At 32.7% G+C, this 16,085-nt stretch overlaps 1 protein-coding gene across 1 annotated transcript in view; it reads right to left on the reverse strand.

The window, feature by feature from the left end:
- Nucleotides 1–16,085, reverse strand: part of RTTN (rotatin) — a 235,447-nt gene that overhangs the window by 172,452 nt on the left and 46,910 nt on the right. The window contains exons 15-19 of the mRNA XM_051973949.1: nucleotides 13,566–13,691; nucleotides 12,910–13,026; nucleotides 7,570–7,709; nucleotides 2,737–2,908; nucleotides 415–514 (exon numbers count right to left, since the gene is read on the reverse strand). Of these exons, the coding sequence (XP_051829909.1) occupies nucleotides 415–514; nucleotides 2,737–2,908; nucleotides 7,570–7,709; nucleotides 12,910–13,026; nucleotides 13,566–13,691 (655 nt within the window). The remainder of the gene's footprint in view (nucleotides 1–414; nucleotides 515–2,736; nucleotides 2,909–7,569; nucleotides 7,710–12,909; nucleotides 13,027–13,565; nucleotides 13,692–16,085) is intronic.

A 16,085-nucleotide genomic window follows, 5' to 3' on the forward strand; every position in this document is an offset into this window, starting at 1 on the left:
AACTTTTAACAGTACTGAAGAATTATTTGGTAGAGGTAGGAGTAATATAAATACAAAGTAAGCAATAAGAGTTAATATAAAGGAAAACAGCATAAGGTTATATAATAATAATACTTCAACTAAACAAAAGAAAAAGCATATTACTAGCTGTGTTAAAATCAATTCATAAAAATGTACAACACATCAACCACTATATTTCCTATCTGAATATACTTTGGAATAGACAATTTAATGGCAAAATGGCAATGATATGTATCAACTAAGTTGACACAGTAGCCAAATGACATTACAATTTTAGAAGAAAAAAGATTCATTAAAAGATTTTTAAAAGTAGAAAGAATTCTATTCCAGACAACAGCAATATAAAACTAACTCACCAGAGTTTTATGATCATTTTCCCCAAGATTTAGTTACCTTGAAAAATTATAGCTAATTGCTCTAATGCCGACTTTCTCAAAGGTAGGTCAACAATATCTGAAGTAAAGACTTCATACAATTTTTCAACAGCCTCCACCTAAGAAAAAAACTTATTAACATTTTTATGCACACTGAAAATTCTAAAATACAACTTTAGTAATTGTTCTACAAGCAAAAATTTTTCACAATTTACTTTCCTTTTGAGTCATTCAATTTCATATTTTTTTATAATGTCATACTTTTTTTTTTCATCAAACACTACACTATTAGATACAGAAATGATACAGCAATGTAGGGTCTCCAGCTTTGATTTCTCTACCACAAGATAGGAGGAGACTACCTGAGCCAAAAAAGAGACCATGGACTTCCCATTCTTATAAGTTTTCCCTAGAAGACTGAACTCAGTTTATCTAAGTAGCCTTAGTATGATGATAAGAATAATAACATTATATTTTTCCAAGTTTTTGTAGAAAGCATGAGTTTTAAGTATTAGAAGGACATAGGATGCCTGAAGAACTTACCAACAAAAAAAAAAAAAAAGGGAAGACAACCTGCAAACTTGTAAAGTTTTATCTACCCTCATTATCCTAAACTGAAAACAGCATATAAAAGCTGAATTTACAGATATTTCTGTATGCACCTTTAAATGCAGAAAACTCTAGAAAAGCATAATTTATTAGAATTTTTTTCTTTAATTGATTTTAATGAATTTTTTAAACAGCCTACTTCCTTATAAAGTTTAATTCGCATATGTGTACATATACACATAATGTGTGTCTACATTTTATGTAAAGCTATCTATGAATATATGGGGGGAAGGAGAGAGAAGAGAAAGAGAGGAAAGGAGAAAGAAAGAGGGAGGGAAGGGGGGAGAGAGACAGGCAGACAGAAAGACAAGGGAGGAAAGAAGAGAAAGAGAGAGTGAGAGAGTGAGAGAGAGAGAGAAGAGAGAGAGAGAGAGAGAGAGAGAAGGGAGGCAGGAGAGAGATGGGGGGAGGGGGAAGGAGAGAGAAGAGAGAGATAGGGAAGTAGAGAAAAAGAGAAATAAGGAGGAAGAGAAGGGGAAAGAGAGAACAAAAAAGGGAGGGAGGAAAGGAGAAAGGGAAGGGAAAGGAGAGAAAGAGAGAGAGAGAGAGAGAGAGAGAGAGAGAGATTCATTCCTAATCTCTCATTTGACCTCGAGGATTCTGTCACTCACTGACTACTTGGACATTTCAAACTGGATATCCTAAAGGCATCATCTCAAACTCAGCCTGTACAAAACAGAATTCATATTATGTTTCCCTCCATTCTTTCAAACTTCTTTATAATTAGCATTTTCATCTTGTCAAACATAACTTGATCTCGTTAGAACGATTCTCTATCCAAAATAACTAGCTGAGAAAAAGATAAGAAATTACATGGAGTTAAAATGAAACCAAATATATTCAGGCAATTTTAAAGGACAAAATTTTATTTATATCAATGTCTCACAAAAATCAAAATAATTATCCCCTTATATGTTTAAACTAACTTTACAATGCTAAATCTTAATGGTTAAGTTTTTTCATTGAGTCTATTCAAAAATGGAACCTATATTTGGATTCTGGTTTTCAAATACTAATTTAAAAGAAAGCTAGCATGAATGTAAAGCACTGACTATTTTATTAACATTATTAACCTATCAGTATAATAGGAAATGAGTGATTAACTATTCTTCATTCATAAAGAGTAAAAAGTGAAATGACATAAATTGGAACAATTAACTCAGCATTTTAAAAAGTTTTAGTCCACAGGATAATACTATCTATATAGAATATCAAAACATGAATAGTATTATAAAATACAATCAGATAAAATATGGAAATAACAATTACAAATTTATTACCTTATTTTTGTGTGCATCTTCACTTATTATATCTTAGTCTGAATGACAACCTGCTGCTACTATTTCTTAATCAGGGCAAATAAGCATCTAGAATAAGGATCAGAATTCCCTCAGATTCTCTAGATTAACTCCACATTTTATTCATCTTGGTGTCCCTAGCACACTATCCACTGGTCTGATTTAGTGGTCTATAACTTATCTGCCAATAATTTACACAAAGTAGAAACACTGTACATATACAGTACATTTATACAAATTCCTGTGCTTTAAGGTATAGAATTCCAAGATTAATTTGGGCATAAAAAAGTGAAGACCCATAGAAAGGCAAGACAAAGTATGATCTGATTAGATTACAATTTAAAATGCATCTTGCATAACTTTCTTCCAACATACATAAACAAAAACTAATAACATAACACAAAGAGATGCCATCAAAATGATATTTAATTCACCTTAATAATGGGGTGTCTTGTGTCATCCAATTTGAGATCAATAGGTTTTTCCACAATAAATAAGTTGTTGACTTTAGAAAGAAGATTAGCATCTATGAAAGGACGTTTTGTGTTTCTCCCTTCTTCATTTAGCAGTAGAAATGCTAAGAGTTTTAATGCTTTGTCCCGTACCCTAAAGACAAGATATTATTATAAAATATTATTATAAACATGTGTTTTCTACCCCTAGATACTAAACATACAACATCACAATTACAAAGGATTATAACATGCATAAAGGTGCCTATTTTCCAGATTATAACATGCAGTTAGAAGACATTCAGTATATTTATCTTGAATAGGGACTATTAAATTACAACTGTGTCAGGTTTGTGGTTTCTACGACCCTTCTTATTATGCACATGAGGATATATTTGCTTCTCAGAATTGTAATTACAAATGCCATCCTTCCCCAGGTGAATGTAAATGAATTGTTATCGCTTATTAGGAAATATGTAGGTGCGTACAAACATTATGCATAACTATATTAAAAATTAAGGCCTTTCTTTCTCCCACTGTTAGGATCTTTGTATATTGGAAATTTATTGTTTCCTTCAATAAAGAATCTAAGTTAGCATTCTTATAAAGCCTTAAACACCTCTGTAGCAAGGTCTATAGTCTTCACTAAACAGACCAATCTAAGAACATCTTTTCCCAGGTGGCCTAGGCAAATTAAAATTGGCCATCTACCAATGCAAACTTTCTGATTTCTTTTTCATTTCACTCTTAAATCTAAATAAGCTTTAGCCCTTTTTCTCCAACTCTACAGATTAGCTCCAAATTAGGCTTAAATGGATCTATCATACCTGAGTTCATAAAAAAGCTCTACTACATTCATCTTATTGGCAATTTGAGTAAATGAGGAAACTTTCTACTTTCTAAACCCACAATCTCAAATCCTTCAAGTAATTAATGTTCAAAGATCTCAAATCATAGTTCAAAAAATAGCAGTAATAGATAGCACTTAGCTCCCTACTATCCCAGAACCTTCCCCAAAGCAAAAAGTATCTCTAACACACATCAGAGAAGATACTATTCCCACACAAAAAGGGAATGCTGTTAAGCACTCTCGAAGGGGCTGCCCCTCCATCACCCTAAATTGGATACATATGTGGATGAATATGGCACACCTTTTTATTTCCACTTGGTTCTAATAAATTTCCTCACTCCCAAAAGCAATTGGGGTTAAGTGACTTGCCTAGGGTCACACAGCTAGGCAGTGTTAAGTGTCTGAGGCTACATTTGAACTCAGGTCCTCCTGACTTCAGGTCTGGTGCTCTTATCTACTGCGCCACCTAGCTGCCCCTTAATAAATATTCTTTAATAAATTGTTTTTGTGCCCAAGTTTTATGCATAGGCCTTTTCCTATTCCTGTGCAGATGCTATGTTACCACATATTCACTCCTTTGGAAAGGCATTTACTACCAAATGAAGGAATTAAGATGGATAGAAGAAACTGATCAAGTTCTTGAAATTTACACATTGCAATTGCTGTAGTGAATAGCCTTAATTCTTTCAGGTACCACACATAGACAATTGAGTTGAAATCAAAATTCTGATCAAACTCAAATGTCTTTAGAAACTATCTAGTACTTTTAAAGATCACTAGCAGTTTCCTGACACATACAAAAAAGTGATTTTTAAACTTTTTCTGGCTAAAAATCATTGAAAATCATATATTGTATATAAAGTGTGTGTACAAAATAAAATTGTCAACAAAACAAAGAATGGAAAAACACACAATTGTTTAAGAAGACCATATATAGGGGCAGCTATGTGGCGCAGTGGATAAGATAACCAGCCCTGAAGTCAGGAGGACCTGAGTTCAAATCTGTCCTTAGACACTTAACACTTCCTAGGCAAGTCACTTAACCCCTATTGCCTCAGGAAAAAATAAAAAGACTATAAGAAATGACAGAGACACATATTTGGGAAATGAATGATTATTAAAAGAGTGAGGCTGAATATAGCAAGAGCAAGAGATGAGAATGGCAATACTAACAACAGCTAGGAAATAAATATATTTGGGAAAAATATATATTTAAAAGAAATAAAGTTAACCTAAACTTTGTTTATATAACCTGAGCTGAATTTTGTGCTATTTCTTTGTGATCACTGCTTCCTTTCCAGATTTTTACTAATTGGAACTTTGTCTAGAATCAAAATTACTCTTAATGGATACAATCTTCAAACTTTATTTTCTTCCCCTCTCTGAAAAGTAGGATTATCTTTTTCAATTTTCCAATCATGCAGTTCTTCTCCTAATCTTCATAATCTTTTAAAGATTATTTATAGTAGATTGGCAATCAGTTTGCCAATTGTTTCAATGAACAAATACGTGATTTGTCTGGAAAAGCAATGAAGTTACCAAGGGCCTCTGTATGTACTATGCCATCTAGATACTTTGACTCCATATTTTGTCCACATCTTAAAAATAAAAATTTAATAACAGTTTTTAATTTTCAAAATACATGCAAAAATAGTTTTCAATATTCACCCTTGCAAAACCTTGTGTTCTAAAATTTTCTTCTTCCCTTTCCCCTACTCCACTCCCTTGAGAGAGTCCAATTACTTGGATAGCAAGTAATCCAATATAGGTTAAACATGTGCAATTCTTCCAAACAGGTCTTTTAAAAATACAAATTTGTTGATAAGTGTCTTATACATCACTATTAGTATTTTCAAACAATTCACCTTTTTCCTCTTAATCAGAATTGCTTCTCTTTGTGTCTCCAGAATTTGTTTTCAGAATTTCCCATTCTTTTGAGGCTGACTTCATGAAAGAAACATAATTCTTGTGATCCTACCTAACCTTCCTCAGAATATTTTAAAATCTGCTTTCCTAAAATTCAAGGTCCATATTAGACTATTTCCATCTTTTCCCTTCTTTCTCACAAACTCCAAGTTGGCATGGTCATTTCCTTCAATAGCCCCATAATTTCTACCTTTTTGGTTAAAACCAGATGCAGAATACAATGTCTTCCACATTTTTGAAGGCTGAAACTACTATTTTTGTTAGTGTACTAACGACAGTACAACTTCTAGCAGTAATGCTGAGGTCCCCTGACTTTAAAATGCTATTGTTCTAACAGTCTGTCAATGATTCTAAAATCTTCTGGCCTTAGGATAGTTCTACAAACATTGCTCACTGTTTCAGATAGATAATCTGCTAGTCAGTGATAATCAGGTTCCTGAGACAATAGTGAATAAAACACCCCTCAAATCTACCTGTAAACCATAAATTTAGCAAATAGTAACATGAAGCTCTGGTCTCTCTAATTTTGTACTAGAAATTTATCTTCTTTCTCCTAGTTCTTTGCTAAAATCCTTTTGGAACTTAGCCCACTTCAATTGATGTTATTACAATTACAATAAACTTTGCCCCTTGACTTGAAGATGAGTTCGAGCCTGCAAATTCTTATGATATACCTCACGACTCTTGGAGATTCCTTTTGAACCTCAACACTAACAGGTGTACAGATAATTGATTCATGTGCATGTGGATTCATGTGTACACACACATACACACACACACACACGCACACACGCACGCACACACGCACGCACACGTACTACGACATGCCTCTGATCCAATTCTCTTCCTAGCCTCTCCATCTACCTTATTTTTTTGACCAGTCTGAAATATATTCCTGTAATAATATCATTATTGTCACCTTCAGTGATCAAAATTTTCAATGCTCTTCCTAAACTAGTATGCTCAGAACTAAACATTCTAGTCCAAATGTTCCATGACTATAATTTTTTTTTTTCAAATATGGTTCTCTGTGATCAACAGGCTCTATAGCCTTATAGTTCAGCTATGCCTTTTAGGTTCCCAAAATCTTAAATTTGATAGTATCTGTGAATTCATCCCAAGTCACTAATAAAAATGTATGTATAACCTTACATTAATCCTGTAAAGAGAAAATAAATTGGACATAGAACTAAGTAAGAAGGGAAACCAAGCTAGATTCTATCAAGGAATCCACATAATTCTTCTAATGATCCCAAAATAGTCATTGCTACAAAAGTCTATCTTTTCATCACCAATATGTGAACAAACACCTTGGAAGAATAAATGTAACAAATGACCCAAAGGTTAATGGAAAGAGGTTTGTTTTTGAGGTTATAAGATGATTGTAATATGATACCAATGATGGCTTGCTCACACAACAATAATATAAAATAAACATGCAAGGTTATGAAAGACTAGATGAATCACACAATCAAGATGAGAAATAACAAAGGGATGAAGTATAGCAATGGTAACTCCAATATACTAAAAAGATGATAGCCCTTTAATAGGATGCTTTCAAAGTATCTGTAGCAAATAAAAATAACACACAAACACAAACAAAACACATAAAATTCTGAAAACATTAAAGTTTTGCATAAATGCAATTTCTTATTATTGTCAGGTGTTCTGTTCTCATTAATGTTTCTAGGTGCTCATCAACAAAACCATTTGTTTCTTAAAAAACCAAACAGTAATGTTTTCAATATTATAAAATAAAATATTTTTAAAGGTATAGCTGTAACTAAAGATAACAGGGAAACATACGTGAACCATGACCCACAAAATCATTAAAAAGAACGTCATCTTATTATCAAAGTTCTTCTTTGGATATAATGAAGCAAACTTCTCCTTTATTTTTCTTTGGCTCTTAATTTAGTTAGAAAAATAGTTATAAACTATTTATATCTTAAACTGATAAAGTCAGTGTCATTCCATGAGGAGATTAATCAGATTTTGTTAGAAAAGTACATTTTCCATGTTTAAACAGCTTTACTTACGATTGCTTTTTCAATAGCAAGAGTCGAAATATAGACTTTAATCTATAAGTTTCTGGGAGAATTCCACCTCCTCCCTCAGGATTTGTTTCACTCAGAATGAGGATGCAGTTTCCCAAGGTATCTTCTGTGTCTGCATAACCCTAAAACAAAATTTTAAAAATATGAATTTTTATAGTTTAAAAAGTCATAAAACCAAATTCTCCCAAAAACTGTTATTTAAAAATTTAATTATATTAGTGTACATTGAAAATAAGAATCAATTTGCTTTTTAAATAGCTTATAAATAAATCTGTACAGAATACTGTGGTGAAAAAAAAAAGTAGACTTTTCATTTTCCCCTAACATCTCACAAGATCTAGAGGTCCTCACTAAATTTATATTTAAAATATGTGAAATATACAAAATATATAAAAGCTGATTTTTTTAAAGCAGATTGCAAATGGCTCAATTTGGGGGGAAGCATCAATATATCTAAGTCTATTAGGTTATTATAAAATACTGAAAAAACAACTTAAATATGTGAGCACTAGTCATAATTCATACTATATTTGCTGATGCAACAATCATTCCTTCTGCCACAGGTTTATCTGAATAACACAGAAAGAGTATGTCTTGATAACATATGCAGAATTATATATGGCCACTTGAAACAGAATCTTTTCAGCAATTTCTTTTTCAGTATATTAGGGTAGAAAGCTAAAACACTTCTCAAGATATATTCATTATCTATTTGGATCCAAGATTGTTTTTAAACTAACATTTCTGCCTGTCCTTTACCACTATCCAAAGCACAGAACTTTACAAAGAGTAAAAGAAAAAAACAGATATAAAGGAGAAAAGATGATATAGGCATTACCTGAAGTAAATCCAAATTCTGGATTGAGAAAATAGGCATACACACACACAAAAAAAAAAAAAAAAAAATCATTGTCTTTAGCTATTTCAAGGTATTTCATTTGGAAGGAGGATTTGATTTACCTAGATTGGCCCCATATAATCTTAAAGGAAATTATAGAAAGGCAGCATTTGATTTGACAAAAAGAATTTTTTTAAAAAAACAAAACTGCAAAAATGGAATAAAATGGACTGTCATTTGAGGTAGAGAATGATTTAGGTACAGAATGAAATATGGCTTTCCTCTGAAGTGTGATGAAAGAGTTTGTGGTCCTAGTTACAGAGGATGTTGAAGCTGGTTGGTCAATTTAGTTTAGGAGTTATGTGTTAGAGTATAACTGATGCCAGTCTTAGCAATTTGCAAGCAAGTCAAACCACCACTATCATCTCACCACAGACTCCAATGGGCATAATTCAGGGCTTTGAACTGTAGAATCTTAAGAATAATGTGTACCACAAACCATCCAGCCTAGCTTCCTCAGCCATCAATGAAGGAAGAATAGATGCAGAGGAACAAGTCATGAGTGGCAAAAAAAAAAAAAAAAAAAGATTTTATGTTTGATCCTAAAAGTCAAATGTTCCTAGAGGGGTCCACTGGAGTTTACTGAATGGGGTAGAAGAGAGTGATAATAATATTAGACTTGTACTTTAAGATGATTACTTTGAAACCTAAGAGGAAGATGAACTGGATGAAGAAACTTTTGTCAGAGAAACCAACCAGAAGACTACTGCAACAGTAGAGGTATGGCTGATGAGGCCCTTCACCAAAGAGGTAGGAGTGTCAGAGGAGTGAAGGGGTCATATGAGAGACACGATATGAAGGTAAAATTCACACTCCTTGGCAATAAAATGGACATAGGAAAAAAGAATGCGGAGTCAATGCTGACAGCTAGATTATGAGCTCGGGTGACTGGAAGATATGATACCTTCTATATTTAGGAAGAGAAGAAAATTTGGAAGAAAAAACAAGTTCAGCTTTGGACATATTGAGTTTAAGATGTCCAGCTTGAGAAGTCCAAAAGACAGCTGGAGATGCAAGATAGTAGGTGTTCCCCAAGACTCTGTACTAGGCCTTCTTCTATTTTTCTATGCTGTTTTGAAGATTCTCTACTTTTTCATTCCTAAACTCTTTCTTGAACTCCAGTCCCACATCTTCAACTGCCTATTGGATACCTTCAACTACATGTCCCACAAATATGTTCAAAACTAAATTCATTATCTTTTCCCAAAATCCTCCCTCCCCTTTTCCCAACTTCCTTGCTTTCCAGGGTATCACTATATTTCAAATCAATGAGGCTTACAACTATCAGCTTTGATTTCTTACTCTCATATTCAACCTGTTGCCAACTCCTGTCATTTTTGCCATCACAATATTTTTTGAATATACACCCTTCTCACTTGAGACACTAACACCAAACTGATGAAAGTTCTCATCACCTCCTGCTTAGAATAATGCAATAAGCTTGATTTCCTTGCTTTAAGTCTCTCCCCCACTCCAGTCCATTTTCTATTCAACTTTCAAATTAATCGTCCTAAAGTGAAGATCTGATCATTACACATAGTCATACATATATACACACACACAGAGATACACACCATTTATTAAACTCTAGTGGTTCTTTATCACCTCTAGGAACAAATGTAAAATTCTCTGTTTAGCACTCAAAACCTTTCACAACCTGGCCTCTTTTACCTTTCCAGTTTCCTCACACTTACCTCCCTCGCACATATCCTCTGATTCAGTGACACTGGTCTTCTACCTATTTTTGGAACATCACACTCCATTTTCTAGCTCCGTGCTTTTTCAATGGCTTGTACTGTATGCCTATAATGCTCTTCCCTTCCTTTAAGACTCAACCCAGCTTATTTATTACAGCTCTTCTCAGTCCTTTCACTGCTAATGCCTTCTCTCTAAAATTATTTTTCATCTATTTTGTATATATTTTGTGTAGTACATAAGTATTTACTTGTTGATTCCCTCCTTAGAATAATAGTTCTTTGAAGGCACAAATAATGTTTTACATTTCTTTATATTCCCAGTGCTTAACAGTGTCTGGCACATAGTAGGTGCTTAATAAGGAAAGGGAAAGGGATTAAGTATTTGCATAGTATAGTGTATGTATTGTGTACATAGTACATCAAATGGGACACCATTTGAGCCTCATAATAACCCAATTATCCCCATTTTACAATTGAGGAAACTAAATCAAATAGTTAGTGGCTTGCCCAAGGTCAAACAACTATTAAATATCTGAAGCCAAGTTTGAACTTAGATCTCTGCTTCCAGGCCCACCACATTATGTATTATATCACCAGATTTCTCTAAAAAATGTTCTAATAGGAAGAGCTGAAGCAAAATGGTGAAGAAAAGTCAGGGATTCACCTGAGCTTTCCCAAATTCCCCTCCTAACAACATTAAAATAATGCCTCAATATTTATAGCAGAACTAACAAAAGAACAGAGTAAAAAAAACTTTCCAGCTCAAAATAAGAAGACAACAAATTAAAAGTTAGAAGACAAGTTTCCTTCTGATCTATCTCACACTGAAAGTAGAGCATAATCAAGAGCGGGTCTTGCTTGGGCAAACCTGCAGGAAGCCTTGAGGGCAACTGAATCAGCAGCAGTGGCTTCTAGAGTTCTAAACCCATAGATAATTAGTCAGAAGGAGTTTAATGGAACCTTTTACTGGATTCTGGTAGAGGACTCTGTTGTACTGTCTATATATTTAGTCTCCAGTACAAGGAAAAGCACTAGCTGAAGTGGCAACCTTGGTCATAATTCCAGGACAGAAAAGAGTGTTTGTGGTCATTCACAAATAAGAGCACAGGCCAAAAGATGTGGTCACACACCTCTCCTTAAATCATACTACCTTGAAGAACTGAAAACTTACAGATTACCAGAATTATCTCTGAAAAGAGTAGCACAAAAATCATGAAGTTTGGGACAGTTCTCTTCTCAATCCTTAGAGGAGAGTCTAACTTTAAAATGAAGTTAAAAGTCAAGAAATAGGCTGAAACAAAAAAAGAATCTGACTGCACAAAGTTATTATGGCAACATGAAGATCAAAACATAAACTCAAAAGACAACAGTGTCAAAAGCTTCTCTAACTGTCCCCTTCTTCTTATTCTCCCCCACCCCCCAAAAAAAGGAATTCCTGAAAGATCTCAAAAATAGTAGTAGTAAAGGGAAAAACTAGAGCAGGGGAAGGAGGGAATGTGAGTGATGCAATAAAATTATTTTTAAAAGAGTCAAAACTTAGTAAGGGAGGCACAACAGGTATTCTAAATTTGTTGAATGGTTTAGATTAGAAAACACTGAGTTGTAATATATATTATGTTTGATATTTAAACCATTTCTGTAGCTAACTGCTTCATTTAGGAAGTAAACAGCTTCATTTATGTAATTCAGACTCTCAAAATTTTTTCTATTAGGAAGATTCCCAGGACTCAACATGTCATCAATACTACATGTTACTAGAGCACTTATATATATATTCAATAAATAAAAATTAACATTGAATTAAAGTTTCTAAGAGTTATCATATTTATAAATATGAGGAAAATGTGACAAAGCATTTACAGCACAATAATATGCCCAGTCCTGTCACCAATTTTTATGAATTTAGGCTTACCCATTTATCAAATCCATATATTTATACAGCTAAACAGGCCATTCAACATAAGTAATATAATATTATTTCTATTAATGGAAGTATATGTTCTAATGGCAAATTTTGATAAGTTTGTTAAGACAGAAATAAAAATAGTATGTAAGACACAGTGCTTTCCGCCCCTAACCCTCAAGCTAAGATAGAATACTCTCCCCAAGTTTTTGAGGCCTCTAGGCAAATAAATCCATCTTGTGACATAGAAATCACAGATGGACACAGATGGTGCCTCTCCATTGCCAAGTGACTGAATTGCCTATCTCTTATATTAAATAAGAGAAATAATGACATCAGGAAGACTTGAATCCAAATCTCATCTCAGAAACTTACTAGCTATGTAACCCAGGGCAAATCACCTTATTTTTTTTAGCCTAAAGTATCCTCATCTGTAAAATAATGAGTTTTGGATTCAATAATCTCTAAGGTCTTTCAAAGCTCTAAGTCTATGAGTTTAGCATTTTATTAATTGTTTAATTGATAAATTTTTAAACCACTCTAAGCAACTTAGGTGGATTAACTGATGTTAAAATCTCAAATATTACCAAGCTTACTCTTTCACCTACCGCCTGAATATACAGATTGTGTACAAATTAGCTATTTTTTTACGCTTCTGCTAGAAACAAGATTTATTGGCACATTTCCTATTCTTAGATACTGACTTTTGGCCTTTTCAAAATTTCTATTAAAATGTGACATTTTTTTTCTGCATGAATGCTTTAAAAATCAATTATACTCAGTCCAAGATAATAATACCTTAAAAGCAGAAAAGCACAAAGTACCTGTAGAATTGGAACAACAGGACAAAGAGATTCAATAAACCTGTTCCAGGTCACTGTTGTCATAATCAATTGTCCCTGAAGCAAATACATCAGAATATTCTTGACAACAGAGTTCACCTGATCAAAACAAAAATGAAACAATTTAATAAAATATGAGATGAAATACTGACAAGATAAGCTAGGTATATCCACATCAGATTAATAAAGAAAATTCAAATATGTAAGAACGTGTCTAAAAAATTATTTCAATTTCAATAATATGATATATTCTTACATTGCATTATTAATTAAATCTTTCCTTAACCAATTCTATTCTTGAGCTTAACAGTCTGAGGTTTTTCTTTCCCCTTTATATGAAGAAATCAGTTGTCCTTAAGAATCTGGTATACCTATATTTTTACTCTTCTGAATAAAAATTCTAAGAGGGAAAAAAACACAACTGACCTGAATTCTCACAAGTTTTTTTTTTTTTTTTTAATGTTACAGTTGTCACATGCTCCAAATATTTCCCACCACATTTACTGAGCCTATTCAAAAGGCAGTTTCTTTTGAGCTTAAAATAAAATACTCAGCTATTATTAGAAACTAAAGGTTTTTCCTTCAATTCAAAAACTGCAGAATCAAAGAATTCTTTTCAGCTTAGTGTTAATACATACCTCATCTTTGGATTCTTGAAGACCAAATGTACACATTTCATATAGCACTTTTGGATGAAGTAGAAAATTAACTTCATCACAGATTGAATGCCCCGAGACTGCCACAGTCTTGATACCTAAACAATGCTTTAAAAGAATTGTTAAAATATTAAAAGGGTAAGATTAACAACATTGAACTACCAGGGAAATTCCCACTTTCTTCTATTTATATTTTAAGAAGTCCAGTACTTTTTTGTTTGTTTAATAAGAAATTTAATTGAAAACTTTTTGCAAAATAATTTGAAAGTTCAATATAATGGGAACAGGCCATAGAAAACTGTTCCAAAGACACAAACTCATTGCTCACAGTTATAATTTTTACTACTTTGTAAGCATAAAGGAATATAGGAACTGTAATGAGAATTGAGAATATTTTGTTTAAGAGATGAGATAAAAGCAAAAATAAATAAAGCACATTCATTTCATAATACAAAATATACTGCTTATTTAGAGGCATAGTGCACAGAAGCCAGCTCAAATAGAAACAGGAGCCTCTATATCATTCTTGTACTTGATCCAATATACAGTATAAATATTTTTTAAAATGTAAAGTTATCTAATTTTTACTGTATTTTTATTAAGGCTTGTCCATCAGGAGTTTTTCTGAAATAGACAGTATAAAATGCAGTTGAACAATGAACTGAGTTCAGAACTGAACAAAAGAAGACCCAGCTCAATTTCTTTTCTACAAAGCTCTTTTAAATTATCCCACACTTCCTAGAAAAACAAAGGCCCGTCATTTTAATATCAATATTTTACCATAACTGTTATATGGCAGTAAGTCAAGGAATAAGATTGCCTCCAAAAATATTAAGTAAATTATGAGCATCAAGGACAATAGGGAAAAGAATGTTGGCTGTTAAAAACCTACAGAATCTATGAGGAATAAAAAAAAAAAAAAAAAGATAAAAGATGTTATTGAGGAACTACATAATAAGAAGAAAAGACAGATTGGTCACATGACCAAGAGCTGATCACTTGACAAGGGTGAATAGCCAAGATTGTTTCATTGATATCTTAGAAATATCAAGAGAAAGCATAAAGAATCTCCAACATATTGTGTGAAACCTCTGAGAAGAATATATAGGAGTACCAAAAACAAGAGTTGGAAAGGTAGAAAATAATTTATGGGTTACAATCTGCATTGTTTCAAGGAATTTCAATAAATTATATAAATCAATTTGAGCATTAGCTATTAAATATTATTAGTAATCTGTGTATAGTAAAATATATTCTCTAACACATAAAATATTATTAAAAATCACTTTAGGGATCTATTATGTACCAGACACTGAAGACACAAAGACAAAATGAATCAGTCTCCATTTTCAAAGAGCTTATATCCTACTGGAAATGTAACATGTACAACACAAGTATATATAAAATAAATACAAGGCAATTTCAGCAGGGGAAGGTACTAACAGTTGGATAAATCAGGAAGGGCTTCATATATGATGTAGCATTTTAAATGAATTTTGAAGGAAATTAAAAATTCTGAGTAGTGGAGGTGTAGAAAAAGACCTCTAAGCATGCAGTTGAATAGTCTGTACAAAGTCTCATACAAAGGAGATAGAAGTCTTGTGAAGGAATGTCAAGATTTATGTAATTTCACCCTGAAGTGTATCAAAGGAATTAATATATGACTAGCCCAAAAAGATAAGTTAAAGTCAGTTTTTGTAATCCTAGTCTTGGCTCGGTTTTAAGTGTTACAGGAGAAAAAAGTCATAGAATCACAAGAACTCCATATTGTAAGGGATCTGAGATATCATCATACTTGAGTAAAAATTTCCTCTACAACATACCTAAAAAGACTCATTCAGCAAGGAAGTACCAATTATCTTCCAGGGTAACTGACTCCAATTTTGGATAATTTTATTCAGAAGTTTTTTCTTTATGTCAGATCTAAATCTGCCTTTTTACATCTTCTATCCATTGCTTCTGATTATTCCTTCTGGGGATAGCAAAGCAAATCTAAAGTCTATTCCACTTGGCATCCTTTCATATATTGAACACAGCCATGGGGTGTCTCTTCCTCCAAGGCCTCTATTCTCCAAATCTATCATATGATATTATATCAAGGTTTTTAATCACCCTTATTACCCTTCTCTAGAGTCTTTCTAGTTTACTAAAGTCTTTACTAAAATGTTTTTTCCCAAAACTGAATTCAGTTGTGATCTGACTAAGGATATAATGAAGATTGTCACCTTCATAGTTCTAGACATTATGATCCATGAATACAGCCTAAAAATGAATTAGTTTTCTTCACTGACATATCATAGAATTGAGAAATCCAGATGAATTACGATCTAGTCATACCTCTTATTGAAGTCTATTTCTAAACATAAGAGTCTACATTTATCCCTATTAAAATTCATTTTATTAAATTCACTCCAACATTTTTGCTTGTCAAGATCTTTTTGAATTCTGGCTATCATCCAATATGTGAGTTATCTCTCCCATCTTTCTATCATATGCAAATTT

Source organism: Antechinus flavipes, chromosome 1 (genome assembly GCF_016432865.1).
Source record: "Antechinus flavipes isolate AdamAnt ecotype Samford, QLD, Australia chromosome 1, AdamAnt_v2, whole genome shotgun sequence".
Classification (NCBI taxonomy): domain Eukaryota; kingdom Metazoa; phylum Chordata; class Mammalia; order Dasyuromorphia; family Dasyuridae; genus Antechinus; species Antechinus flavipes.